The following is a 27613-nucleotide window of genomic DNA, read 5'->3' on the forward strand; positions in this document are numbered from 1 at the left end:
GAAGTGGAGACATCTGTGACCCAGAATGTCTCCCTCTAGGATGGTGGGCGAGGATGGTGGAAGGACTTTGATCCTTCTCCAAAGAAAGACATTTGCACCCTGTGGTGTCACCTTCTAGAAACGTTCAAACTAGACCCTGAGAAAACCCAGGAAGTGAGTTTTTTCTCCCTGTTTGATTGCTTCACAAGACATGATCCTGACTGATATAGCCATGACGATGCATACTCGGCAAGGCTCACTTATCTGCTGCAGAGTGAGTTGAGTCCTTGGGCTGAGTCTGAGAATTTGAAAAATGTGGCTGAGCAGTGAGCCAACAATGGTGTGTCAGAGAGCTGATGAAGAGTCTACCTTTACTCTTCACTTTACTCCTTTTGACATTAGCTCTGGGACTAGAGGGGCATCTTAACTGAATTTCTGCCTTCTCCAATGGAACAAGGTAATGACAGTGGCTATGCACCTGTGATTAACTGAGATTTTACCACTTCCTGGGGCCTTTCTGTAAATTATATAGTACTCAACAGCAAAGGAAGGATGCCAGTTTGCTAGGCATTGCCCAAGCATGTGATATACACTATCTCCATTCATCCTCAGCTACCCCATAGGTAGGTGTCATTATTAGCTCTACAGACAAAAAAAAAAAAAAAAAAAAAAACCCAGAGCTTCCAAGAAGTTATATAATCTGCCAAGTCATACAGCTAGTGCTTGGTGCCCCCACACTTAGCCTGGCATGCTTCTGATACTCTAGCCTTCAACCATTGCTTTGTTAAACTTATCTCTGCAGAACAAGAGTCTGTCATAGTCTGGATACCTTGCAGCTTTTAATAAGCCACCCCCCACTATCCTCCAACTCTGTCAGAGGTGTAAACATTGACTACTATCATGGTAAAGAATCACGGTGAAAGGTACCAAGGCTGGTACCTCCACAGGGAAAAAGGATGCTTAGTACATTTGTTAACTCTCACTCACAAATAATCCCTTTCTGGCATCAAATATTACACTCGATTAGGCACACACTCCTGTAGAACTGGAACTCAGAAATTAACATTTTGGCCATGGCTCCTCACTAGCCAATCCTGTGGTCTTAGGTATAGTTCAACAACCTCATTTGTGTCTTGAGGATTCCTTATCTGAAAAAATGGAGAGTTGGGTCCCTGAGAGCTGGAGTTATGGTGGTTGTGAGGTACTTAACATGGGTGCTGGGAACTAAACTTGGGTCCTCTTCAAGAACAGTATCTAAGCCATCTCTCTAGCCCCTTAAGTCTTTTAAATGAACTGTTCTTCAGTAGTTCCAAGATGGATATATAAAAAGGGACAACTTCCCTTTGAAAAAGTTATTAAAACTCAACACAAACAGTCAAATTTTAAGCTGGGTGTGGTGATAATGCCCTTAATCCCGGCACTCAGGAGCCAGAGGTAGGTAAAATTCGATGGGCTCTAAGACGGCTTTGTCTATATAGAGTCTTGGATAGCTAAGGCCTATCTCAAAACAAACAAAAGTCAAGTTTTTTTTCATGGTTTGATGGGTTTCAAATAAACACCTGAAGCTCTGACTTGACCAAGTTTTCTGAGGCTGTTTCAGGTTTGAATGAGCTAAGACATAAAATAAACTTCCACATGGGATGGGAGGAACCAACAAAGAAAACCAAGGGGGTACAAAAATCATCAATGTCTCGACGTCATTTTTCTGAACTGCAGAGTCACCTCTGATGTCTTAGAGAAGTACACCAATTTTCAATTACTCTGCCAACCAAAAATGGACAGAGGACATGTTTAGGCCCATCACTGACTTCTGAAGCCTGAGAGAAGAGGTAAAGACAAGGATACTGTCACTTGGATTCACTAGGTTCCTGGTCTTCAGGGTCAAGGTCAACACAGACCTTTAATGATGCTCTTCAAAGTAAAATAATTTATCTTTTAACCAGCAGTTAAGTCCACCCTGTTCTGAGATGCATGCTTTTTCTGAAGCAGGAGGCTCAACTGCTCTCTCCTTTATCCTTCTCTCAGTGCCCACAGGAGTTAGCACTTGCTGGGAGATTCTGCCCCATATCTGTAGCATAGCATGCAGATCACCATGCAGATCAGAATAGGAATAGTTTCATACATATTCATCAACAACATCTCAGCCAACAAAGTATACTTTTAAAAAATTAGGCCAGGCAGGCATGGTAGCACACTGCAGTCTTGCAATTCCAGCACTCGGTAGACTGAGGCAGAAAAAATAATCTCTAAATTAGAGATCAGCCTAGGCTATATAGTGAGAACTTGTCTATAAAAATAAATAAATAAGTGAAATGAAATGTCTTTCAAAGCAGCTGACTATACAGGTACGCCAGCAGCAACCACTCTCCTGTAAGATCTAAGAGCCACTCAGAAGGATTTGAGAGACAACGCCAAAACTTGCTCTGATTTCCAAAAGTCAGTATCTTTGTGGGGACACAACGGTGTGATTTACGGCCAAGGACATGAAGAGGAAGCTTAAAATCTCTCAGAAAAAACAAAGATGACCAATGGAAGGTAAAATAGGCGCAGTCCATAAGAACAATGAAGCCAGAGCCATCGAGAACTCTGTGGTGCAGTGGAAGGGAACTATGATGTGGCCTCTGCTAATTTCCCACAAGTGCACCAAAGTATTTTGCTTTGTGTCTGAGTGGGTATGAGCCTTGTTTTAAAATCAGTAATAGTGCCTTTTATTAATTACTATAAATCCCAACTGGATCCAGGGAAGACTTCTGTTCAAAGGATTAAGGCCTCACAGTCTCAACCCATACACATCTTCTCAAACAGAGAAGAAGAAAATGGCCAACAATCTGGGATATGACTTTGGGACTGCCTACTGGGGTGATGATTCAAAGAGTCACTTCGGGCTGTTTATGTGAAACTCTCAGGTCCTGCCTTGGCTTGCCCTCAGATTCCCTGTGGAATCTTAAGTGGGGTGTGCATGGAGGTCTCCCCCTCAGACCTCCAGCCTGCATCATGACATCACAAAAAAATACGTGAGAAGTGCTTGGAAAAAAACAAAGAATGTTTTCTGGATTAAGTGTGTTGGCACAGGTCTACAAATCCTATCTCTTGAGAGATGGAGGCCCTAACCTACATAGTGACATCCTATGAAAGACAGGAAGAAAGGAAAAGGAAAGACAAGACACACGCTAGGACGTTAAAGTTTTCACCCAAACCAATGCGCTTTCCATCTCCCAACCCCTCAAGACCATTCTGCAACGAGCGTTTTCATCAGGTATCATCCTGGAGCCACGATGTTCCACAGTGAAACACACAGATGGTGAAGGGATGGAGGTAGGCAGGATGAAAGGTCACTGCCATCATTCAGCTAAGTGCAGCTCAATATAAAGCAATGCACTCTTCCTCAGCTACTGAGGGGCAAAGGCTGGCACCTTTACCCTGGAAAGAGGAGAGCCCATGGTTGAGGCCCTGGTCATGGCTAGCTAGTCTTTCCCACATGGATGGGTGTGCTGATCCAAGACATTACAAAAGAGGCCTGAAGAAGTCAACCTTTGGAACAGACCCTTGTAGTCATATACCTGTTCTGAAGGGACCATTCGTTAACCTAGACCAACATTTCCTGACTCACAGCTTCGAAGTTCCCAGGGACCTTGCCTTGAAACATATAGCAGGACCAAGACTATTACTTGGCTCACACATTTTCTGTGTCTGTGCAGAGTCCCGGGGCTGAGAAAGCTCTTAACATCCTATATCAATACCTGTACATGGGGATGATCTGGGAACTAGATGGCTTTGGACAGGTCAGTTGTTAAAAATCTGGCTGTAATTTCCTCATCTTCAGGAGGAAAGAGGAAGATTAAGAAGGTTTCAGGCGCCTATTAGGAGGAACAAACAGGAAATACACGTGACAGTTCCTGTGGTACCAGACCCTGGCGAGATTCAATGCTACCCTCTTCCAGCCTTCCCTGCTCTCAACACTCTTGACTGTGACAAATCCACTAGACCATAAAATCCAAAGAAAACTAAATATACCCTCTCATGCCAAAGACAAACACTGACCAGTTGATGGAGAACCGGCTGTCACCTGCAATATTTCCTGGACCACCTGTCCAACTCAACTCACTCTCAGATACACTCCTGAGGCTATCACATCTCTTATCCCAGCAGGCCCATGTCACTATGCTGGCCCTCCAGGACCAGAAAAGCATCCGACAGTGACATGTACAGATGGCCAAATGGACAGAGGTGGGCAAGTTGAAATTACATGGTGCTCATCTTTGTTAGCTCATCATATTCCAGCCCTGGCAGCAGTAGTATGTATCCAAGCAGGCCACTGACCTGAGCCAACTTGGTGCCCTTTAGAAGCACTGAGTAGGGGCTGGCAGGGAGCGTAGAGATCACCTAATCCAGCCTCCTACCTGATGACAGGCGTGTTACCATAGCTGAACAGTCACCTCATGCTGCTGCCTGCCCTGCATGGCGCTTCTGCCATCCTGGCCTCCTCGGCAACTCCAACACACCCAGCCCTGGGCCAGAATTGTTCTCACCCCATTCCACCTGTGAGGTCTCAGGAGAAACGTCTCCTCCACAGCTGCCCTTGCCATCTTAAGGACGGTCTACTTCCTTGTCTTGCTTTCCCAGTTTTGCTATACACTGGATGCTTGCTGGTTTTCTAGCCAACTCACCCATGGAATGGGATACCAGTAAGGTCACAACTGACACTGTCCCTGTCCCTGACCCACACAAACATTTTATTTAGTACTCAATATTTACTGTATTAATGAATGAATAAATAACAAAAACCCTTAAGCTGCTTGTATCTAGCAGCTGAGGTTTAATTCCGGGTATGTGAAGGCTCAAAGTTCTGCCAAATGGGGAAAGTGGCACACTCCAGGAGGGCCAGCTGCAGGCTACTGGTGTTCTGCTGGCACTTTGCAGTTTCTTGCTTCTAACTCTGGGACAGGTTCAGCCTGGTTGGGGATCTTTAATCCACCCAGTTAACAGTTAACCAATCCAGCCTCTGAGACACAGCTGCCGGCATCATTAAGTTGGGAGCAGGAAGGACAATTCTTTGTGGACCTTCCGTCTCAGAAGCTGGCTCCCTCCCCGGGCTTGACAACTACAAACTTGGGGCTGAACAGTCTGTGGGCTCCTGTTACAAGGACATTAATAAAAACACGTTTCTCAAACGCTGGCTGCTGAGGGCGACTGCAGCACATGCCCCTTCAATCCTTCAATGGCAGCAGCCTTTTTTTTTTTTTTTTTTTTTTTTTTGAAGTCTTGGGTTCTTGGAACAATGAAGTGAGGAATTCATAAGCTTTACAGGACTACAGCCTTGAGCGTCTGAGCCACACTGATGAAGCGGGCTCAAAGCCCAGGTATGGGGAGACTGATAAAACACGACAGAGAGCCACTTTCAGAGGGGATCCTAGTGGACCTCTGGAAATACAAGTGCTCGCTCGCTCGGTAGGTTCCAAAGTGGCTAGGAGAGCTGCGGCACAGGACTGCTGCGAACAAGGTTCTCAGAGTGGAGGGCTCCAGGCCTGGTTGCGAGGTGACTGAAGACTGAAGAGCCCCACACCAGGGATCAAGCTGCTGGCTCTCTCCCAGCAGGAGCTCAGTGGTAGGACACCTGCCGAGTATGCACAAGGCCCTGCCTTCCAGACTCAGCACCAGGGAAAGAGAGAAATGTCTCAACCATCAAGTTAATTCTGCTGGAAGGTTTCCAAGGGGAAAGTCCCTTCGGTTACTCAGAGGGAAAAAAAATTACCTACTCAGTCTGGAATCTGGGATGTTTTATGCAGATGTCTGCAGCTCAAGTTAACGAAGGGAAGTCAGTCTGCCTTTGATTATTCAAACAGGCTACCTCTATTAAGGATTGCACAACTTGTAAGCAAGGCAGGGGTGGGTCTAACTTTTTAAATTTTTACTTAAAAAAAACTTAAGCCTGTTTTGCTGGAACTATTTATTCTTTTCTTTGGAGTTTTTCATACCAACGTTTTCTTCTGTACTTGGGAAAAGCTTCCGCTCTGGTGACTGTGTAGGGATCAACACAAAGTCAGCACAGAAATCTGGGTGGATTCCCTCAGGAGCCAAAGTGCAGGGAGCATTCATTCCCCAGCCGCCCTATATATCAAGGTTCTCAGCCTGATATATCTTCCTTGCGATATATCAGATGAGAGTCACCATGCGTTCGTGTGTGTGTGTGTGTGTGTGTGTGTGTGTGTGTGTGTGTGTGAGAGAGAGAGAGAGAGAGAGAGAGAGAGAGAGAGAGAGAGAGAGAGAGACAGACAGACAGACAGAGACATGGAGATCAAACCCAGCCAAGTACACACTGTCCCACTTAGATACTTCCCTAATCCCTCATTTTTTTTTTTTTTAATATGGGTTAATTTCAACCTGTTAACTTTCAGGTAATAAGAGCCAACCAAATTATCTGAGAACCATCATTATGGGACAATCTAACTCTCTTGTTTTCCTATGAATCTCTTTTATAATATGTGGGATTCTATTTCATAATGTGGCCAGAGGAGACAGATGTCACTCAGCTCAGGGCAAGAGCACAGACCAGGATGTAGGGAACACAAACAACCTCTCTCCTGGGGGCAAACTGCTTCACTAGAAGCAAAGGAATCCACCTGGTTCCGGAGCAATCTAACAGCAGCCAGCCGGCCCCTATCGAGCCACAGGGGAGGATAAGCCCCTGCAATGGAGGGAGTGGTTATGAAAAAAAAATCACGGGAAAATAGACAAGGGAGGGTGGGAAAAGAACACCTTAGGAAAAAACTCTTCTGAGGCCCTGGAGCTACACAATGGGGGTGTTTGGGGAAGGGAGGGAAAATATTCCTGTTTCCTGAGACAGCTCCAAGAAATCATGAGTGGGTGTGAGAAACAAGGAAGCTTATGGACTAAAAAGAAAGAAAAGAAAAGGAGGGGGGCTGGGGAGTCAGGGAAGGGGAGAGCAGGATCTGTGAGAGACAGGGGAATTAAAAAACACCATGGCAACAATGCAGTCCACCTACCCCTGGCCGCCCACCCACAGCCTGATTCTTTACTGACGCATTTTGAGAACAAGCTGGTTTCTACCAGCTCAGGAAGGTGAGCAAACCCAGAGAGCTCATTAAATCCCAGCTCTGCGACTCTTGCCTGCCTGCAGATAGTGAGCAAGGAGGACATAAATAGAAGTTATGTAACGTCCCTTTGTTGATTCCTGTGCTCACCAAAAACATGCGGCATGACCTGGTTTTTCTTTAAAGTTCGCCTCAGCCTGCTGGTGGAGGGCTCTAATGTAGCTAGGAATCGTCTTAAAGTTTGAACAGCAGGATACAGACGTCCAAAGTTAAAGGGACTCCACTGGCCCAAGTCAGGAACCCTCTGAGTCAAGTACACTTTGGATATTAGAAAACAAACAAAGCAATAGAAAAGACAGGTGAAGAATCTTGTGACTTCCTCTTGGAAGCTTTCCTGGTGAAGACTGAAAAAGCTGGGAGTAAACCTACCAGGCAAAGCAAGCCTCACAAAAGTGGCTCCCTGGGTTTCTGCAAGGAGCTGAGTACTTGAGACCAAGGTTTCCAACTAAGTGCTGGATTCTAACCACCTTCTGGGCACAGAACGCTGTCTGTCTGTCTTTCTTTTCCTTAATGGGCAAGACAGTAAGAAACCAATAGACTCCAAAGACCTCTTCATGAAACACTGATACAAACAAACCTTCTACTGTAAAACCAACAGGTCCCCAAACCTGGCCTGTCTTAGACCCTCCAAAGCCGGCATCCTGGACTCTGTCACAGACTTCCCCAGGCTTCCTTCTAAGGAGCTGTACTTATGTTATGCCCAGATCATGGAGACCCCCCAAAACCAACTAGGAGACCGAATCCTGTATGTAAAAGCAAAGGGCCTTTATTCTTACACAAGTTTGCAAACTTGTCTCTCCATGTGTCCAACATATTGGAGTGGTCGGAGAGCCCGGAGCTCAGTTAGAGTTGGGTTTTTATAGTAGCAAAGGTGGGGGGGGGGGATTTCTAAGGTTTAGGACCCCTGATTGGCTGATATTTGTCTAGGGGTGTCCTGGTGCAAAGCAATGGGTGTGTGCTGGCAGGTGATCCTATCTACAACAGCTGAAATGTTAGGAATTTCCTTTGGATGTTCCTGGGTGGTGCCTGGGTAGTCTCAATTTGTGGTCTTTATCGGAACCAGGTATTGCTTCAGGGTAAACTACTGAGACTCAGGCCTCTATTGAGCCTGTCATGGCTGGGTCATACACTTACAAGATGTGCCCCTGAGCCAGAAGACTTCTTGTTTAACCTGTTGATGCCATCAGACTGTTTCAAAACTGTTACCATGGAAACTTGCCCCTAGCAAGCATTCTTCAAGATGATACTACAGGTACTGGAGACTAGAATGCCCTTAGTCTCAGGAAGCTTTTCCTGAATCTTAGAATGTAGAAATACACTAGGGACTTTTAAACCCTTAATACATGGGTTTCAACTGCCTTGTTTTCAAAGGTCAGACAGACAGCTAGGCATTAGTCAAATGAGGGGTGGGTTGTGATGACCCCAGAGCACATAAAGGCCCCACTTTAGTGCTCCAATTCTATATGAGCATTTTCAGTTCAGGGTTCTGGCAAGCAAAAACACTCCGCTGGGCTATAATCAGCTCAGTGGCTGACCTTCAGCAAGAGATGCTCTGGTTCTCATTGTACTGTGGGATTTCCTTCATCATCAGAAGTCACAGGTAGTCAAAACCATAACACTTAAATCAGGCAGGAGGCTGGGGATCAAATGAAAGCAATTAAGGCTATCTTTATTGCAGTATTAAAATGGCCTAGATGACTCATATAATGACTAGGACATGAGGTGGCTGTTGTTTGTTTTTAGTTTAAGAAGATCAAAGATCATCAACAAGGATTCCCAGTGACCGAGTACAAACCCTTCACCTAACCCAGGAGGAAAAAGACACAAGATTCAAGGCAGCTGTTGCCGAGACAGGACAACCTCTGGTGCACACGGAGCCAGTCTTTCTCTAAGCCCATCAGCTCCGTACCTTCTCCTAGTCTCCATCCCTGCAGAGAAGCAAGCATTCCCCCTTCTACAGTACAGAGAGTGAAGAACTGGCAGAAACTGACACATCTTCATGTGCCGACGCAGCAGCGTTGCCAGGTAACAAATGTAGAAATGTATTCAGAAAACTGTATGTGACAATATGCAACCTCCGCTCTGCAGCTGATAACCAAGAGAGTGTTAAAACACTATGTTCTCTTAACACTTCAGTTTTAGTGTGAAAATAAAATTAAATGGGATACTTCCTCTTGTAAATATAAGACAGGCATAAATCTCACACATGCATGCCAAACTGGGGATAGTAAAAGGGGTGTGCAACACCCACCTGAGGTGTATCCCAGCAATCGCTCTCCCTCAAGATGAAGTCCAGAAAACACCTAGAGATGTAAGGACTGGACAAGAGCTTTCATATGGCTGGATACACTCACCTCTGGCCAGACAAAACTACTCACATTGAGAATACGAACACAAACTAAAGAAAAGCTTATGCAGCAATAAGAGACCGAATGTGCTTCCTCGTATGGGTTCAAAAGTCAACCTTTAAAGCTAACTGGATATGCCAAAGCAGTTAGGGCTTGCTTCTCAGATCAAAAATGAACTATGGCCTTCTCTCACCTCCAAAGATAAGGCAGACACTGCTATCTGGCATGGCCACAGCCAGAATGAAGAGCTCACTGACGAACTTCCTGCCTGTGTGACCGAAAGGCTGTGTCATGTGGAATGTAGGTGAGAGAGTGTGGAAGGAGGAAAGCTTGCATTCAAACCTTGGTTCTGACGTCTTGGGACAGTGATAAGACTGGATTTGTTGGGCCTCAGTTTCCTCATCTGTAATTGGGGCCCTCTCATGCAACCCAACATAGTTAGGGATACTTGATGAAGAAGTCCCTTCCCTTTCTTGTTGTTTCCCCAAAGAGGAGTACTCTTCAACCAGCAAAGGTTTGGATATGGGGTAAATCTAGTCCATTTAACTTCGTTGCAAAACGGGCAAAAGCTAAGCTACACTAAGCCCACATATGCAAGGGAAAAAGTATCACTGATCTAACTTTTCTTAAGACCTTTAATTAAATGCTCTGCTTTCCATATCACGGAGGGGAGTCTCAAAGGAGAGCCTTCTTGTCACTAATTTTTATGGATCTGAGGGCCGGACACTTGCTGAAGGGGAAGACGCATTTCATACACACAGGTTTTATTTGGCAAGTGAATGATGGCAAAGCTGAAGGGAAAGCCTTTCATGGCTTGTTCTTCTGTCATTTACAGTGAAGTTTATCAACGAAGCAAAGCGGCCAACCACACAAGCTACTTCTGAGATTCTAGAATGGCAGCACATTCTCCAAAGAGGGCCTGCCACCAAAGTCTTGCAAAAAGATAACAAGATTGCCAAAGGGGAAAACAGGCCCATTAGGGAAGTTGGCGGAGACTTCTCAGCACTGTGCAGAGACCAAAACTAAGACTCCTGCCAGGAAACAGCGACCACCAGCTACTCTGTCTTTCTAAGTGCCTTGAACCCTGTTTCCTCTTCTGTAAGACGAAGGGGTCACAGCAGCGCCTTTCACACAGGAATGACAAATGAAGCAAAAACGAGCCCAGGCAATGAGGGCCCATCGCTGAGTTCTTGGCTTCCCGTACTCCTTATTTCAGTTGGTAGTCATTATTATGAAGGAATAAAGGAAGGCGTCAGCCCATGAGATATTTCTTCATTGACTTTATGTATTTATTTCCTTTCGGCTCTAAAAAAACCCTAATTCCTTCTTATTCTTAAAGAAAGCACACCAATAAGATGTCAATCAACAGTAGCAAGCTCTCCTGACATTGGCAATGGGACAGGTAAGTTGTTAAAATAACACGGTGGCATGAAGAACCAGGGCCAGAGCGTCACTTTCCTCGGGGAGTATTTCCTGAGCACAGACTGTGGTGCGCATGCTGGGGAACCAGATGAATTCCTGACCAGGGAATTATACTCTTGGGTGAGTGGGAGCGAGAAGAAGTACAGCCCGAAAGTAAAAGCTACTACTCATTAGCAAGAACTATGTGTCAGGCCCCATGCTGAGCTGAGTACCTCCACATATGGTCTCACCAAGTTCCTAGGAAAGACCTAGAGAGTGGGATCAAGAACACTGACTCATACACAGGGTGAGTGTGCAGCATCCATCACATGCAGGAGCTTCTCTAGCGTTCTGGGTGGGGCAGGAAGCTTGGGCTTTGGTTCCCTTGGGTCTTCACCCAACCCCAGTTGAGGTTGGATCATTTCTATCCCAAGTAAGGCATTGACCAGAAGTAGAGACCACGGCTTCTGCTTCAGGGGATCAAGAGCAAGGTTTCAGAATAGGAATAGGAGGCTAAGGGAAAGTGGGCATGTCCCACGCAGAGCAAAGGTATTTCAGTACATGGCCCCACCCAGTTGGCCAGCATTCAGGTACAGGGAAAGACAGTGAAGGGAATGAGAAGGCAGAAACCCAGACACTGCCTTGTCTTGCAGGGCATTCACAGACTTCACCAGCATGGCAATGGAGTCTGTTCTCCATGGGGTGGGGGGGGGGGTAGCTTTGAAAACAGGGAAAAAGATGACCAGGCTTCTCTTTGGTGGTGCAGTCAACAATACTGTCAGGAGATGCAGGGTAGTTGTGGCAGGGTTGTACTACTGCTGAATGGGGTTAAGTACCAAACTGGGTCTCTTGCAGTCAAGACAGGTAGGGTGCAAATCAAGGTGACAGAGAGGATGAGCTCCAAAGACTTAGGCTTCTTTTATAGCCCTACTCTGACCCTAACCGGTCCACTCCGCACATATTTACTCTGGAGGGCCAACTTCCTGGCTCAAAGGAATAACTGAATGCTGGCTGAAAACCACCAGGGGGTAAAATGGGCACAGAATGAATTCTTGGCCAATAGTAAGAAAGAAAGGTAATTAACAATTTCAAGGATTCTAGCTTAGGTGGCTGGGGGGTTGCCAGTGGAGAGTCAGTCATGGGCAAAGTCTTGATATACAAATGGCCTGGAAGAGAAGAGAGCAGACGGCAGCCTGATTGGAGTCATGCTAACTTATAGTTAACTGAGGTAAAGATGCCCTAAAGGGATATGAACAGGGATTTATAAATCAGTAAAGAGGTGGGACCCAAAGTTTACACCTTTGAGAGTTGTTGGCAGAAATGCTGGCTGGGAAGGCCTTGGAAATGAATGAGATCATGCAGGAAGTATACAGAAGGAAGAGACTATGGGAGACAAGGTCCCTATCAGCTCAGGTATTTCAAAGGTAACTAGGAGCCATTAGGGATCCTTGTCTTTTCCTCTGTGAAAACCTTTGTGAGAAGCACAGAAATAGCAGACCACGAGGCTACAAGGAAGTGACTAACCTTAAAGTGGGAGGCCCTTGGGTTAGATGGTCAGAGAAGGCCCACAGATCACATGTCTGGAATCTCAGCCATGTGGACAATCCCCTGAGGATGACTGCTCTACCCTGCCTTCTGGATCTAAGATAAAAGGCAGCTAGCAGGGGTAAAGAAATATAGTAAGAGAAAAGGGCTATTTCCTCCAGGGAGGAACCAGTGTTCTAAAAATAAACCCAACCTTACCTTACTTCCAAAAAGAAGAAAGGAAGATAGGATGGTTGGTTGGATGGATGGACACATAGACAGAGAAGATACTCATTACCCTGGATTTCCTATTGTTTTCTGACTGAGTGGCTACAATATCTTGAGACTTAAGATACTGTTCATCTGATGAATATTGCCTAAAATCTGTAACTGTTGGTTCTGGAGTAGGGGCAAACTCAGAATAAAAGAATAAAATCCACTCCTCTTTCCTTAACGTGGTTTATTAGTCAGTTATAATAATCAAGCAAGTCGAGGGGTCGGCAAATGATTTTCAGAAAGAAAACATGGTAAACATCATAGGTGCTAAGGGTTTTTATTCCAACTGCTCAGCTCCATCCCTGTGAGTGGGAGGCACCATGAAGAACACTGAAGGACAGCTTTGTTTCAATAAAACTTTATACAAACATGGTCAGGTGGTTATATGTGGCCCTTGGGCCATTGCTTGCCATCATGAGAAGGAGAATCTGGTGTCTGCTTGTATTCTATATTTAGAAGTCACAAGGACGAGTGCAGAGGAGTAATGGCCTAGAAGCGAAGGGAGAGATAGAGAAGAGGAAAGTTGACCGCTGTGGGCTCCGGAGAGGCCCACTTTATGAATGATTGAAGAATTCTCTGATACCTTTTTCAGCTTTATTTTTATTTTATGTGTGTAGATGCTTTGTGCGCTTGTAAGTCTGTGCACCACATGTGTGCAGTGATCACAGAGACCAGAAGAGGGTGTCAGAACATCTATAAGTGGAGTTACAGATGGTTGGTAGCTGTCATGTGGGTGCAGAAAACCAAACTAGCCTCTGGAAGAGTAGCCAGTATTCTTAACCTTTGAGGCAACTCTCCAACCCCTTCTCTGACATTTTTATTTCCTTCCCTGTATACTTACAGAGACTGCAAAATTTGAGCATTCCTTCAGAGGTATCTGCCCTTGGAACCCAGTTCCTGACTATAGGTTTTACAGAAGAGAAGGGGAATGGAACCCAGCTCCTTGTTCTTTCTCCCCAACAATTTTAGTTTTCTTTGTGGATGGCCAGAAGAGCTGATATATACATAAAAGTCTACTTCTGTTTGTAGTGTCAACTTTGCCACTCAGGAAAGAATATCACTTTGTTCGATAACAACTGTCAATCTTGGATGAATGAAGCTGTGATTCCTACAGCAGCGTCTTGCCTTGAACTGCAAAACCAGGTGCTTTTAGGCCCATGCACTGCCAGGTTGTCCCTTGGGCACATCCACTAACGTTGGAACTCTGAGAATTAACATTTTCCTTTGCCAGGAACTTAGCTCAGTTTGACATGCCCAAGTATGGTAACTACTGTGTGTTTTGTACACACATGGAAGCTGGGGAACGATATCCTTTTCTATCAATCTCTACTTTAATCCTTTGACAGTCTCTCATTAAACCTAGAATGAGCCTTGGTCAACAAGCCTCGGAAAAATGCCTGCTCCTGGCCCTCACCATGCTAGCTAGGCTAACAGGAGCACGTGTGACTACATGCACATGAGAATTCGGGCTCTTGCGCCTGCCCATAGCCATAGAGCTACCTCTCTAGCCCCTACAGTAACTACTTTTGAATTACGACCTTATGAGACCCAGATTTAGATCAATAATCCAAAGTACCTTTGCTCAGTGACAGCCTAGTTTCCTGGAGAGGGACAGGAGGACAATATACTCAAAACTCAAAGCACTGGAGGCAGGGAAGAGGACAGGCCAAGTCAGGAGCACACTGCACCAGAAAAATCAACTGGATTGCCCTCTGCCTTCTACTTCATCCAGCATGGCTACCAGTGTAAGAAGTGATACATCAAAGGCGATCACATTTCCTAACTTTCCGGATGTCCAAAATCAAATGCACACCCAGAAAGGTTTAGATAGACTGAGTGTGACAATAAGAGAAAACAGCACATTCCACAGGTCTTTCTGGGTGACAAACCACTTCACAAAAAAACCAAAACAAAACAGAGGAATTCTTGACAGAAATCAATGCCAGCGAACGAAGTCTGTCTTTACATGACAAGACATTTTATGAGTAAATAAAAACAAATATCTACACAGCGATGCAAGAGCTTTGCAGGAGCTGACTGCTACACAAAGCACTTTCTATGACTCAGCAGGCACCTTGAGAGGCAGCACCTGTAACCAGCTTGCTCTCAAGGCGAGCAACCAGGCAGAGAAAGGCTAAGAAGATCCGTTGAGCCAAGCATCTTCCCCCCTTGCTCGTTGTTTAATCTTCTGGAGAGTTCCACAACAGACTTTGTTTTCTAACCCCCATTACCAAAGAGAAACTGAGTTTCAAATTCAAAGTTACTCATGGATGACAAGGTCAAAGCTCAGATTCCAATGTCATGGAAGTCAAAGCCCTTCACATGGTGGGACTCCCTGTCAAGGCTCTCTCCCAGATCTCTGAACATTTAAGCATCAATTCTCCAAGGAGGGTCAGGACTCAAGGATGGACCCTAGATGTGTTTTTCTGGCAAGTGTTTAGACCCCTCAATTTTGACTGGTAGACGCTGCCCAGGAGGTGGGGGTGTCTCCGGGAGATGTCAGAAGGCCTTTATCAGTTCTTAATGCCAACAACCCTAAATCCCTATGTGCTGGTGGGAGAACTGTCTAGACTTTGGGCTAGCTCACTTCTTTCCCACATGGATAAAACCTGAGGTTAGAAAACACCACTTGAAAGTGACTCATTTTTAACTTCCCTGCCAAAAACAACACCCATTTACATAACTCGCTCACATACCAATCTTTCCTCCTCCTCAGGGTGACTGCCCTGTCAAACTGAGGCAGATCTCCTCACAAGCTGGCCTTCCCTTTGGTGCAAGAGAATCAAATACCCTATCTCCCTGCAGCTCTCTACGATGTGGGGGTCACAGGCAGCCAAAGCAATGTGTTCCTCCCATATTGTGCTCAGCAGTGATCGGTTGGGAACGGGTGTAATGTCATAGCCAAGAGTGGCTGGGACCCATTTCTTAGCCCAACCTCCAAAAGCACGAGAGTGGTGGGGGAAAGGCCCCATGAATTAGGGAACTCTCTCTTCTCAGATGAGCTCACAGCCCAGCTTCTACACTGAGTGTGCATCTCACATTTTCCATCTCTAGCTGCGTACGTGCAGAAGGAAAAGCTCTCACTGGGTGTGTCTGTAACCTAGACCTTGGCAGAGGAATAGACGTGGGCAGCCACTTGATACATGAAAATCACTGTGTTTCTGCAATTGGAAGCAAGTACTCCAAGAGGGGGGAAAACATTTAAAAAAAGATTATCCCCTTAGTTTGCTATGGAATGCTCAATGCATCCCCAAACATCTGTATTAGCTTTAACATTAAAAAAGCCATATATACTCATAGACAGACTTTCCTCCTCCACATTCCAGGTAAGGACAATCCCATCCTCTGCAGGGAAGAGGAAGCAAAGGGAACTTCCCCCGGGGGCTGGTGGGAACATCTTAGGAGGAAGGAACACAGGAGTTGGCAAGGACTTGAAGGACGGATATACAGCACCATGAGGCTTACTGAGCGCTGTGTGTGCCAGAAATTAATTCATAAGCAAATGCTTATTTTATAGTTTCCCACTTGCGACAAAACATCAAGCAGAAAGGAAATATTTCTTCTGGGGGCTGGCACTGGAACGGGGGACAAAGTAGCAGGAAGTGTTCTTCCAGCTAAGCCAGATCTCCCACTGCCTGACAAGTGTGTCATCCATCCAGAGAGCCCAAGGGCTGTGGCACCATCCCCATGTTCCTGTGAACAGATGCTTTGAAGGCCCCAGGCAGGAGAGGTACTACCATCAGAGAAGCCTGGAAGAGAAAGAAGATTCTGGAAGCCTTGGGGACAGGGTTCCTCAGAGTCCATTATGCCACACTAGGAAACAGACTGATTTTGGCCTCCAGCACTTCTCAAGGATCAATGATGGCGTGGGAGATGGGCGGGGTGCCACACTAGGAAACAGACTGACTTTGGCCTCCAGCACTTCTCAAGGATCCAGGTGAAGACAGATCAATGATGGGGTGGGAGATGGCGGGGGGGCGGGGAATGTTTCAGGACAAGAGCGCTCAGCAAGTGTGGCCCTGTCATTAGGTCTGGTTTCCTACTAACTGAATCTTTTGACAGTCTGGCCAATTAAATCCAGGACTTCTGGAGAGCTACAGTCCCCAGTGACCCGATCCTCAAGACGAGACTGAATTTTCATACTTCATCCAAAGGGAGTGGATGTGTGTCAACACTTTCTACAAAAAAGGAACTGCACTTCCAAAGAAAAACTACATTTACTTCCCGAGACGAGAGGGCCGTCCTTTTCTGGCCCTGCCAGTTCATGGCTTTGACTGACACGTGCTGGAACGCACAGTCAACTGTAACTGGGTGAGGATGAGCGACTTCCCAAGGGTGGCCCAACAATGGCCTCTTCCTTCTCTCAATGGCAGCCTGAGTCCTTTTGCAACTGGGCTGGCTCATGGACAGAATGTGGTAGACAGGTCATCCTTCGAGTTCTGAACCTAGCTTTTAGAAGGGTGGGCAGCAGGGTGGTGGTGGTAGAGGGAGGGGAGCTACAGCGATGCTTCACTGGATAAGAGTGCTCCCTGATCTTCCAGAGGGCCAGATTCTGGAACCCAGGACTCCAAGTCTGGAGTCTCACGAGCGCCACTTTCTGGACTCCACAGGCTCAGACCCATATACAGAGTCACACAATTACACACATACTTAATAATAAAAATCAATCTCAGAGGGAAAAAAGGATGGACAGCTTCTACTTCTGTTGCTTTGAGTACTTCTCTAAGAACCTAGCCACCATGGTGTAGGAAGCCTCACCAACATAGCGAACCACCACCAGCTGCCATAGCCCAGCACGAGGCCATGACAGTGACTCTAGTCCAAACTCTTCCTGAAGAGTGCCACCCAACCAAGGCCACATGGAGTGAAAGAGCTGCCTAGCTAAGCTTCAGCCCACAGAGGCATGCGACTTGTAACAAATGACTATGGGGATTTGAAGGGGTTACTCATGATAGATAGCAAATATGGCTGGCATGGGAGGCTTGGCTCTGTAGCTCTGACTTACAGTACGAATGTTCATGTGTGCATACCTCACAGGAAACTGGGAGTCTTTTCTTTTTTTAAGTTTTTCAAAACAGGGCTTCTCCTGGAACTCACTCTGTAGACCAGGTTGGCCTCAAACTCACAAAAGATCCATCCGCCTGCCTCTGTCTTCCAAATGCTGGGATTAAAGGTGTGAGCCACCACCTCCTGGCAGAACTGGGAGTCTTAAACAAGACATTGTCAATGAAAAGGAAGGCTACAGAGTGAACCGCCAAGAACACCAAACTGGCTGCTAGCTAACTGGAGCCGCTTCTCCAAGACCCATATTTTAACACTTTTCTTAATTTTAACAACAGTCATACAATACCAAACTGACTCTTTTGGTATTCAGTCGGATAGATTTTCGCACACATACCCAATTTTGTGACTCCCAGTAAAAGCAGGACAAATAATACTTCCACGCCTCAAATATTCCCTGTGCTTGACCAAATTCTCCTGTTGTTCCTGACCCTACTGAGGACTGATCTGTTCCCCATTACTATCCTTGTCCTTCCAAAGAATCATATAAACAAAACTTACAGCATGTCACTGTCTGGGCAGTGCGGTCTTTCTCTCAGTCTACCATGTGCGTACCCAGGATACTGATCCATTGCCAGCTTCCCCATTGTCACTGGGGAGTTCCTGCCACATGGATGTACTATGGCTGATTTGTTCAATCATTCTTCCTAATAATTATTTTCACCACTTAAGATGACTCTGGGATTGCACTTCCTGGGGAAATACTTAATACTGTTTTACAAACAGCAAAGTCTTGATTTAAAGCTCCGAGGAACACCAGATGTCCCTGCCAGTCTCTTACTTGATGAACAGGGGGAACAGGGAGTGAGGGAGAGACTTTCGAACCTCACACAATACTGGATTTGAAAGCTGCTTTCATTTTGCTTGTTGATGTAATGCAGGCAGGAGAGACCCTTAGAGGAGGTGCCGCAGCACATCAAATGTCAGGGCTGTAAACCCGGCTCCAGACAGACCGTGTGTGACTCTAGAGCGCGCAGCTCAGCCCGCTTCCCTCCATCCTGCCTGCAATCTGTCACTGGCAAGAGCAATGCTCAGAAAACCCACCTGACCACAGGCCACCATCCTTTCATGAGGACGTGCACGTCACGCTGAGCAGGAAGTGGTAATGGGCAATGAGTTCCAGTTAGGGTGACCCTGTCTTTCATGGACCTCGGCATTTGTTTCAACAATAATTAATAGCTGCCGCTTCAGTCTCAGCCAGAGTCGCCTCCCAGCTGGACGTTTACTACTTTGAACCAGTCTTTTTACAGCAGAACCAAACTCTGAATCACCCTCCCTAGGGCTTTAGGGTTCCTGTCCTCAGCTGGCCCTAGATGCAACCCTAGTTCTACATCATTTTCTCAAGAGAAAAGAGAAGTTTTGGGTAAAGGGGGGGAGTGGGGTGAGCTCCCTGGTCAACTCCATACTAGAAGAACAATTCCTGGAACCATAGGCCTGATACCATGTAGTGGATCAGGCTGGGCCCCCAGAGGTCATAGGAGGGGATGGGGTAGAGGGAGCAGGAGACTGAAGGCTATGTCCTTGTATGCCGGCACGAAGCCTACAGGTTACCCACACCCAAGCCCTTTGCTCAGCAGCGTCCTGGATCCTTGGAGAGGCAGGAAAGAAAGTGGTTCTACCCCATGAGTGGCTGACCAGGACTCTGGGGCAGCACCTCATCTTTAGCCAAAGTGTGTGAGTCATGAGTGTGTGAAAACATGGAACTAATATTCATAATTACTGCATAAGATAAAGAACTGGAAGGAAAAACAGCTTCTGTCTGCCTCGCCGCCACTGTCAGGGGTATGCTGTGAAAAACAGGGCAGCTTGCCAGAACCCCCAGATTCCACCTCAGCAGTGAGCCTTAGAGCTGGCAGCCTCAGCCCTGTGAGCCGCCCCAGGCTTCCTTTATTTCCTCACCAGTGGTGGCTGGGAGCAGCTACTCATCCCAAGGACGGGAAGCCTCCAGAGACATCAGGGACTTCTGTCCTCCCACCTCCTACAGCCAATTAGCCAGCTTGGACTCAAGTGCCTGTGAGACCAGGCCTGGCCTCAGCAGATGGTGTCAGCTTCACCCACTGGTATCGATTCCTCTCTAGCGCCCAAGAAATCCTCTCCCGAGCTAGTCCTGCTGCTATCAGAGAGTCACCAAGAGGTGGAGTGTTTACCACCTTGGCCATACGTCACTGCTATTTAACCTTTAAAATGAACAAATTTCACTGTGAATACTTATGGTAAACAACATGATATTGTGAGGTCTGTATAGGCAGTAAATAACTTACTACAGTGAAGAAAACCCACCCATCTAACCATGGCCTTACTCACACATTTATTTTTGTTTCTGTGGCAAGAGCAGGTAAAATCAGACTTTTCATAGACATCATACACACTACAGTTTCATTACCTATATCAGCTCTCGTCTAGGACAGTAGACTTGTAATTCTGCATATTTGCTACTTTGCAAATTTGTGTCCTGTTTTCCCCCTCAGCGATGGGGGCCTTGTGTATGTGTGTTAAGTGCTTGCCCACTGAGACATATTAGCACGTGTTTTTCACCAAGACAGGTCCCACGGCCTTAAACTTTCTATGTAGGAGAGGTTGGCTTTGAATTCCCCATCCTCGTGCATCTATTTCCCACATGCTGGGATTACAGCAAATTGACTTTTGTTGTTGTTTTGAGACAGGGTCCTGGAACTGATGTGGGATTTCCCTTCTGCATGCTGTGAATATGTTTTATTACCATTGAATTTGCTTTGGGCCTATGTCAGAGCAAAATAGAGCAAGGCGAGAATTCTAAGCAGAGATAGAGGAGAAGGAAGGCAGAAACAGGGAGACACCATGTAGCTGCCAAAGGACACAGATGCTGGAGAACCTTACCGAAAACCACAAGCCTTGGGGTGATACATAGATGAATAGAAATGGGTTAATCTAAGATATGAGTGAGTTAATCAGATGCCTGAGCTAATAGGCCAAGCAGTGTTGTAATTGATATAGTTTCTGTGTGATTATTCGAATCTGAGCAGCCAAGAAACAAAAGAGCAGCCTCCGCTTACATTCTATAAACCAGGCAGCCCTTGAACTCTGTCTTGAGTTCTGTCAGCCCTTGCCTCCCAAGTGCTGGAATTAAAGGTGAGTACCATTATGCCCAGTCAGCAAATTAATTTTTAATTTTTGAATGTCTCTTTCTTCCTTCAGTTTATCTGTCCTCTGCTGAGGGATTTAGAGCCTTAAACGACAGTCTTGAGGTTCCTTAGAGGGCTACATTGCTCCTCACATAAATCCCAACTCTCATCTACACCTTGTACCCTTTCCTGCACAGTGTTTTTCAGTCTTAAAGACCTATCCCTTGCTCGGGTCCCTCTGGGTTTTGTCACCCAGGTGTGCCAAAGTCTGCCTACGTTGCAGGCCCTATATTTAGTTTTTCTCTTGCAGTAGAAGCTATGCCCATTCTTCAAAACACGGGTTATCAGAAAACATTTCACAAACCCCTTAACTCCTTATATTAATTGAGCTATCTATGTCTGTCTATCTATCTATCTATCTATCTATCTATCTATCTATCTATCTATCTATCTATCTATCAATCAAGATATCTCCTTATATACCTCTGTCAACAGTGGTTTTCACAGCACAACTCTTTTTTACCGGGAATCCATAAGCTCTGTTTTTGACACATAGCTTCCTATATGGATGTATAATGTCTCCTGCATCCTTGCTAAACATTTTCATTGTTTTTTGAAAATGACCTCAGAAATTCTTAGATTTCTTCAGCTAGTGAAGCCTTTTAAAACACATGTGGAAGTAGCATGGCTTACAGCTCTATTGGTAGAACATTTGTCTGGCCAAGTGGGCATTTAGATGAACTTGTCTGGTCATAGGCGATCCAAGACAAGGAGCATTTTAGCATGGCTACCATCCCAATGCAGGGACCTGCTACTGCGAATCAAGCAGTTGAGGGAAAGTGGATCCCACCAAGGCCAAGGACCCACTAATCCAGCCATTCTCTTTCCCAGAGAGAACTCAACAGCAGTCAACAGAACATGACTCATGTGCACATGTGACGGCTCAGACAAACAGTAGACTTTGCCACCGGCACGAGTGAGTAACTTATTGCCACAAATCTCTGTGCATAATAAGGAACTTCAAAGTGTATGCTGGGTCAAGTAGGGATTGGAGGGCAAAAACAAGGGCCCCTGGAGTAGGTTATGCAAGGCACAGGGTTCCAGGCTGGAAGAATGAGCAGAGGCCGAAGTCTAACACGTGCTGTGTTGGCTACGTCAAGTGTCCTAGCCCAGGTCACATCTATCCTCAGGAAGAAACACCCTTTTCTGATGCAAGAAGAGCTGAGACTTCAATAGTACAAGTTCTCAATTTAAATGTAAGGCCAAGAGTATGTCAGGTCAAATATAGACATGGGAAAATCTTCTATTACATAGATTAATCTGAACAAAGTTTGGATCAAAATGTGCGTGTATATATGCTCACAGATGCATACATCCAAAGAAAGTCTTATTCGGGGAGCTCGCAGCAAAAGAAAAACTCAGGCAGAATGAAATTTTAAAAATAGTTAAAGGGCTCAGAACTCAGGAGGCAGAGTCCGGAGGATCATCAGAGGTTTGAGACCAGCTGGTCTACACAGTGATTTCCAGGCCAGCCTGGGATTCATGGAGACACACATCTCATAAACACACAAACAACTCTTAAAACAAAAGGAATTATTTTAAATGGCATTTCTAGTCCAGCATGGTGGCCTAACTGTGCCTGTAATCCTACCATGAGGGAAGTTGAGGCAGAAGACCGGTCTGAAGCCAGCTCAGGGTCAGCCTGACCAACATAACAAAAGCCTATCTAAAAAAGAAAGAAAAACGAAAGAAAAGGCTACTGATATGTAAAAATTGTTATATACATATAATAATTAAATCAAAATTCCTTTAAATAGACTCTGTGGGGCTGGAGAGAGAAGAAGGCTTACAACTTTTACAGGCCACCGAGGTGTAGCACTCACAAAAGGTGGCTCCTAAGTGCCTTAACTCCAGTTCAAGGGGATCAAAAAGTAAGTAAATCTTTTCTTTTTAAGTCTCTTTAAGGACATTGCCAAAATTAATATTGTTTAAATATTTTAATAACATACTATTTTAAATATTATTTAAAAATTTGTATCACACATAGCTAACAAAAAAATCTATTTATTCATCTTTGACTAACTAATCTGGCCTGAATCTCTTTTCCCCATTAGTCATTTGCTTTCATTGATCTTTCAGTTAACAGTAGTTACAGAGTCAACAGATAGGTAAAAATTTTAGTGTTTCTAAATAGCACTGTGTCTCAACACTCTTCTGCCTGTTTAATGACGAGAACATCTATATTCCTGAGTAGAGACTAAACAGACTTTAGCCAGTCATCTGACACACATTATGGCATGCCTATTCCATTTTTCAAACGCATCTTATAATTTGGAACTATAGTTCCAAAGACAGAATAATCACGGTATAAGGAAGATTGTTTCTGCCTCATGAGACCACATCTCCACACCTCCTGGGGACCTGGTCCTTAGAACTGGGGTGCAGCACTAGCTGCCTTCCTACCTGGATGGTGGTGTTGCCTCCTTCCAGAAGTGCGATGGCCAGGAGAATGCTCTCATGGAACACTCGGTCACTGGATGCATTCATTATGAGGTCGATGACCAGATTGGAGGCTCCCTCCTTGTCGAGGTGACACTGAACCTCAGCCAGGCTCATCTCACCCCTGCTCGTGGAGCTGGATCCAGGCCCTCCTCCTGGAAAGACAGAACATTGCTCTTACTGAGGACACAGGGAACAATTAGCATTTTTGCATATTCACTAAGCACCCATGATCTCGGAAGCTCTAAAGGAAACTCTAAATAGTCGCATTATTTCCTTTAACTCTCTCCACAAGCCCACAGCAAAATGCTGATTATTACAGAGAGGTGCAGGCGCTTGTCTAAGAACACCTGAACTTGCAAGTGGCAAAGATGGTACTGAATTCAGGCAGACGAGATGAAGGAAAATGATACATTTTCATAGTGACCCAAAGCCATTCAGCCAATATGGTCTCTTAAAATACAGTGACTTGGGACATAATTACTAAGAGCTGGTTTAAGAGTCACATCAAAAGGAAACCTCTCTTAGACTCCTAGAAAAGCATCCCCTACCACAATCACCACCAGCCCTCATTCAGACAAACTAAACCTTTCACATTGAGCATTCCTTCAACAAGTGTTAAGGCAGTGTGTGCCATGAAGGCAAGAACTGGAGACGGTGGGGGTGTGGTATGGTGTGAACAAAATGAATTCAGTCCCCCATCTCCACAGCTCTTCAGACAGGATGAATACAGTGGAGAGGAAAGGGTTTTTGTCACTCAGTGGAATGGTTTCTGGTCATTTTTGGGAAGTTCGTATTTAAGAACATGCCTTCAATTCTTATTAGCAATAACCAAAACAATAAAACCGAAGAATGGTCTGAGTGAGTAATTTCAGAATGCAAAAGTCATCAGTTTCCCTACATAGGTCAACACAATCGCTGCTCTCACATCAGCCCCAATATCTGCGTAACATCTGCCAAAGCTATTTAAGGCAGCCCGCACTGATGCATCTCAATCGTGATGCCTCCCGATTGCCTCATGCATCTGTCAAACAACGCACATCAGAAAATAAAGAGAAACAGTTTTGAGCTGTTGCATGAGGAATGTTTCTGAGAGAATCATGGTATATTTGGAGTTTGAAAAGCTGAATTTCATCTCCGAGATGGCCAAGAACTACACTATCACTGAAGCCTGCAAAGCTCTATGAACCAGGCAAACGCCAAGTTTTCATCAAGTAGGAAAGCCAAACACCCTCTCTAGAAGCTGCTAGAATGAGTATATTCAATACTAGGATTATAAAATTAAATTTAGATGTATTTTATTTTTATGTGCATGAATAATTTGCCTGCATGTACTGAGGCACACCACACAAGTGACCTGTGCTTTTAGATGTTTGAAGAGTACACTGGATCCCCTTCACCTGAAATTACAGATGGTTTTATCCACCCTGGGTGTTGGGTCCTCTACAAGTATAACAAGTGCTTTTAACTGCAGAGCTGTCCCTTATGCCCAAACGATATGATTTTTATGTTTTTCACAGAACTTTCTAAGAATCTGAATGAAGCTGCCCCACAACCACAACTCCAAGACTGTGCCTCAACAACCTGTTTTTGTGTCTTGAACACTGGGCTACTGGTTCCACTAAAATCCTAAACTAGGTAAAATTTGCCATGAAGCTCAAAACGTTTAAAACGTTTACCTGTTAGTGTGCCTAAAATAACTTCCACCACCTTTAAAGATTTGTTTTTAAATGCTTTTATTTGTATTTTTTTTTAAAAATTTGATCAACTCCTATGAGAGCATGAACACATTTTATATTTGAAATAAGCTTCCACTCCCTTGTTAAACTGTGCTAAAAATAGTAATCGTCATGTAAATGGGTAACTTGAAGAGTCTTTGGACAAGCCCTCATGGCATTCAGTAGGCACATAATAAAGGCTAACTTTCATCACTCTGGCTGCCAGTAGCCTCTTCCCTTAATGAGTACATATAGCTGCTCACAAGCACAGGACAAGGGACAGTGAAATCTAGTTTCCCGCAACATCCTAGTATCACAAGAGTGTCACTGCATGAGAAAGGGAGACAAAAGATGTAGCAAACATACATGTAGGGATGTAGGGAAATGTTATCTTATAGGAAAACTTGTTCATGCAGCAAACTGATGGTTGGCCGAAGATAAAAGAACTTGCAAAACAAAAACAAAAATAAACAAAACAAAACCATAACAAAAAAACTGCTAATACAAATACATCTAAGTTTCAAGTTGTCAGGCAAAAGCAGACAGCTACATGTGACATGCTCAATTCACACATGACGCTCATTAGCACAGCACATAGCCTACCTCCTCCCCCAGGTTTGCTGGGTCCTCCTGGTGACAGTGGGCCATTGCCAAAGCTCGTGAGGCTCTCTCTTCTTCCTGAAGGTCTGATGTTTCCATAGTAACGGTTGACCAAAATTTGCCTGAGTGCCTCACCCTTAATTCAAACAGGATAATGAAATCAGATCACAGACTTAAAGCATAATTGAGTGACTAATATTTAAATAAAAAAAAAACACGTATAACTGACCCAGTTTTACTCCGTGGGGGGAAAACAATGAATAAAAATCATTTTAAAAACTTTGAAGTCAACTTCAACTATTTTCTTAGGGAAGATAAGATGCTTTTATTTTTATTTTGAAAAACTGGTGGCACTCTAGACTACTACATTTTGAAGTAGGCTCTCACAGGGATAAAGATAAAGACAGAACAGCAATTCTGAAGGGCAACTAACAACAACAACAACAACAAAATCGGAAAGCCTTTTGGGTCAAGCTGATAAAATTTGGACAAACTGCAAATTTTACAGGTCAGCTTCCACACAGCAGTATAAAAAGGCATGGGGTTTATCCCAAAGACCTGGAGAAGGGGAAAACTGTTTTGAGGGCTGGCCTTAAACTCACTACAGAGCTGAGAATTATCTTGAATTCTGGGTTCTTCTGTCTCTACTTGCCATGTGCTGGGATTATAGATGTGCGGCATTATGCCTGGCCAAGAAAATAGTAAGATATTATAGTAAGTTGATATGATAGTTGATAGCAAGTCTTTCGTACAAAGATGGCCAATGGGGACAAATGGTGAAGAGAAAACAACAGTACAGGAAATAGGTGGTCATTCTTAACCTGTGGGTCTCAACCCCTTTTGGGGGAATGTCAACCTTTTTACAGGAATAATGGTAGACCACCAGAAAACATATATGATCTACATTACAATTCATAACAGTAGCAAAATCACAGTTATGAAGTAGCAATGAAAATAATTCTATGGTTGGGATCACTATAACATGAGGAACTGTATTAAAGGGTCACAGCCTTGGGAAAATTAGGAAACACTGGACAAGTGGGAGATTTCAAAGATGCTCATCAAAAATCAGCATTATGGATAAAACAACACCTGGATTTACTTAAACATAAAAGGGAGAAAAGAGAAATGGGGAAGAGATAAAGAGGTAAGGATGAAGGGGAGTTGAGAGCTGAAGCTGAGTTATAGACAGAAGCTGCCCAAACTCTTCCAGCTCCTTTAGTACGCATGTCCATTTTACCTAATAAATAGTTTTAAAAATATAAACATCAATGGAATCCTGGAGAGTGGACATACTAATCTTTTTTACAATTCCAATAGAAGCAATGTGATTAGTTTCTCAGCACTGAGGTGCTTGAACAAGTCACACAAGAGTAGAGCTTATGCTCAGCTCACACCTTTCCCATCCCAGGCCTGAGGGAGTCCTGGACCACCAATTCATCTTTCCCAGGGGCAAAGTAATAAGGTCTGGAGTCCCTCCAGGACAGCAAAAGAGAGCCAAGTGGGAAGTCTAGCAGAGGGAGGTGCTGAGAACTAGCAGGTCTCTAAAATAGCGTCAAGAGTTCCGAGGAGACCTGGAACTGAAGCATGAGTCAGTAGAATTTCAAGTGATTTGTTAAGAAGTGCTGAGAATAGGTCTGGAGACTTTAGGGAGGGGTGTTTGAGAAACAACCAAGCAGGGAGGGAACAGACCGGGAGGGTGGTGTCCTCGGGGGAAGCAGGCATCCAGGGCAAAAGGGAAAAGGCAGAAAGCCTGGATCCTGCCAACTGTCAAGGTCTACCAAGCAGCAGAGCTCCACTGCCCCGTTCATCTCCTTTGTCAATTGATGCTGGTAGCCTGAGCTCAGAGGGGCACAAGTGGATGAAGTAAACCAACAAGAGAAGGTGCTGAAAGCTTGCTACTTATTTTGAAATGAAATTGCAGGAAATGGGGGGGGGGGACAAAAACAAAACCTGAAACCTCCCTTCTCCATTCCTCTCCCGAATGGAGAGTA

General features: G+C 44.9%; 1 protein-coding gene across 8 annotated transcripts in view; it reads right to left on the reverse strand.

Moving 5' to 3' along the window:
- The window catches only part of Itpr1 (inositol 1,4,5-trisphosphate receptor type 1), a 338451-nt gene that overhangs the window by 84818 nt on the left and 226020 nt on the right, over positions 1–27613 (reverse strand). For all 8 annotated transcript variants that reach the window (XM_038318103.2, XM_038318102.2, XM_038318101.2 and 5 more), the window contains 2 exons: positions 25623–25755; positions 23266–23456 (listed from right to left, as the gene is read on the reverse strand). In XM_038318103.2, the coding sequence (XP_038174031.1) occupies positions 23266–23456; positions 25623–25755 (324 nt within the window). The remainder of the gene's footprint in view (positions 1–23265; positions 23457–25622; positions 25756–27613) is intronic.

This window comes from Arvicola amphibius, chromosome 2, assembly GCF_903992535.2.
Source record: "Arvicola amphibius chromosome 2, mArvAmp1.2, whole genome shotgun sequence".
Lineage (NCBI taxonomy): Eukaryota > Metazoa > Chordata > Mammalia > Rodentia > Cricetidae > Arvicola > Arvicola amphibius.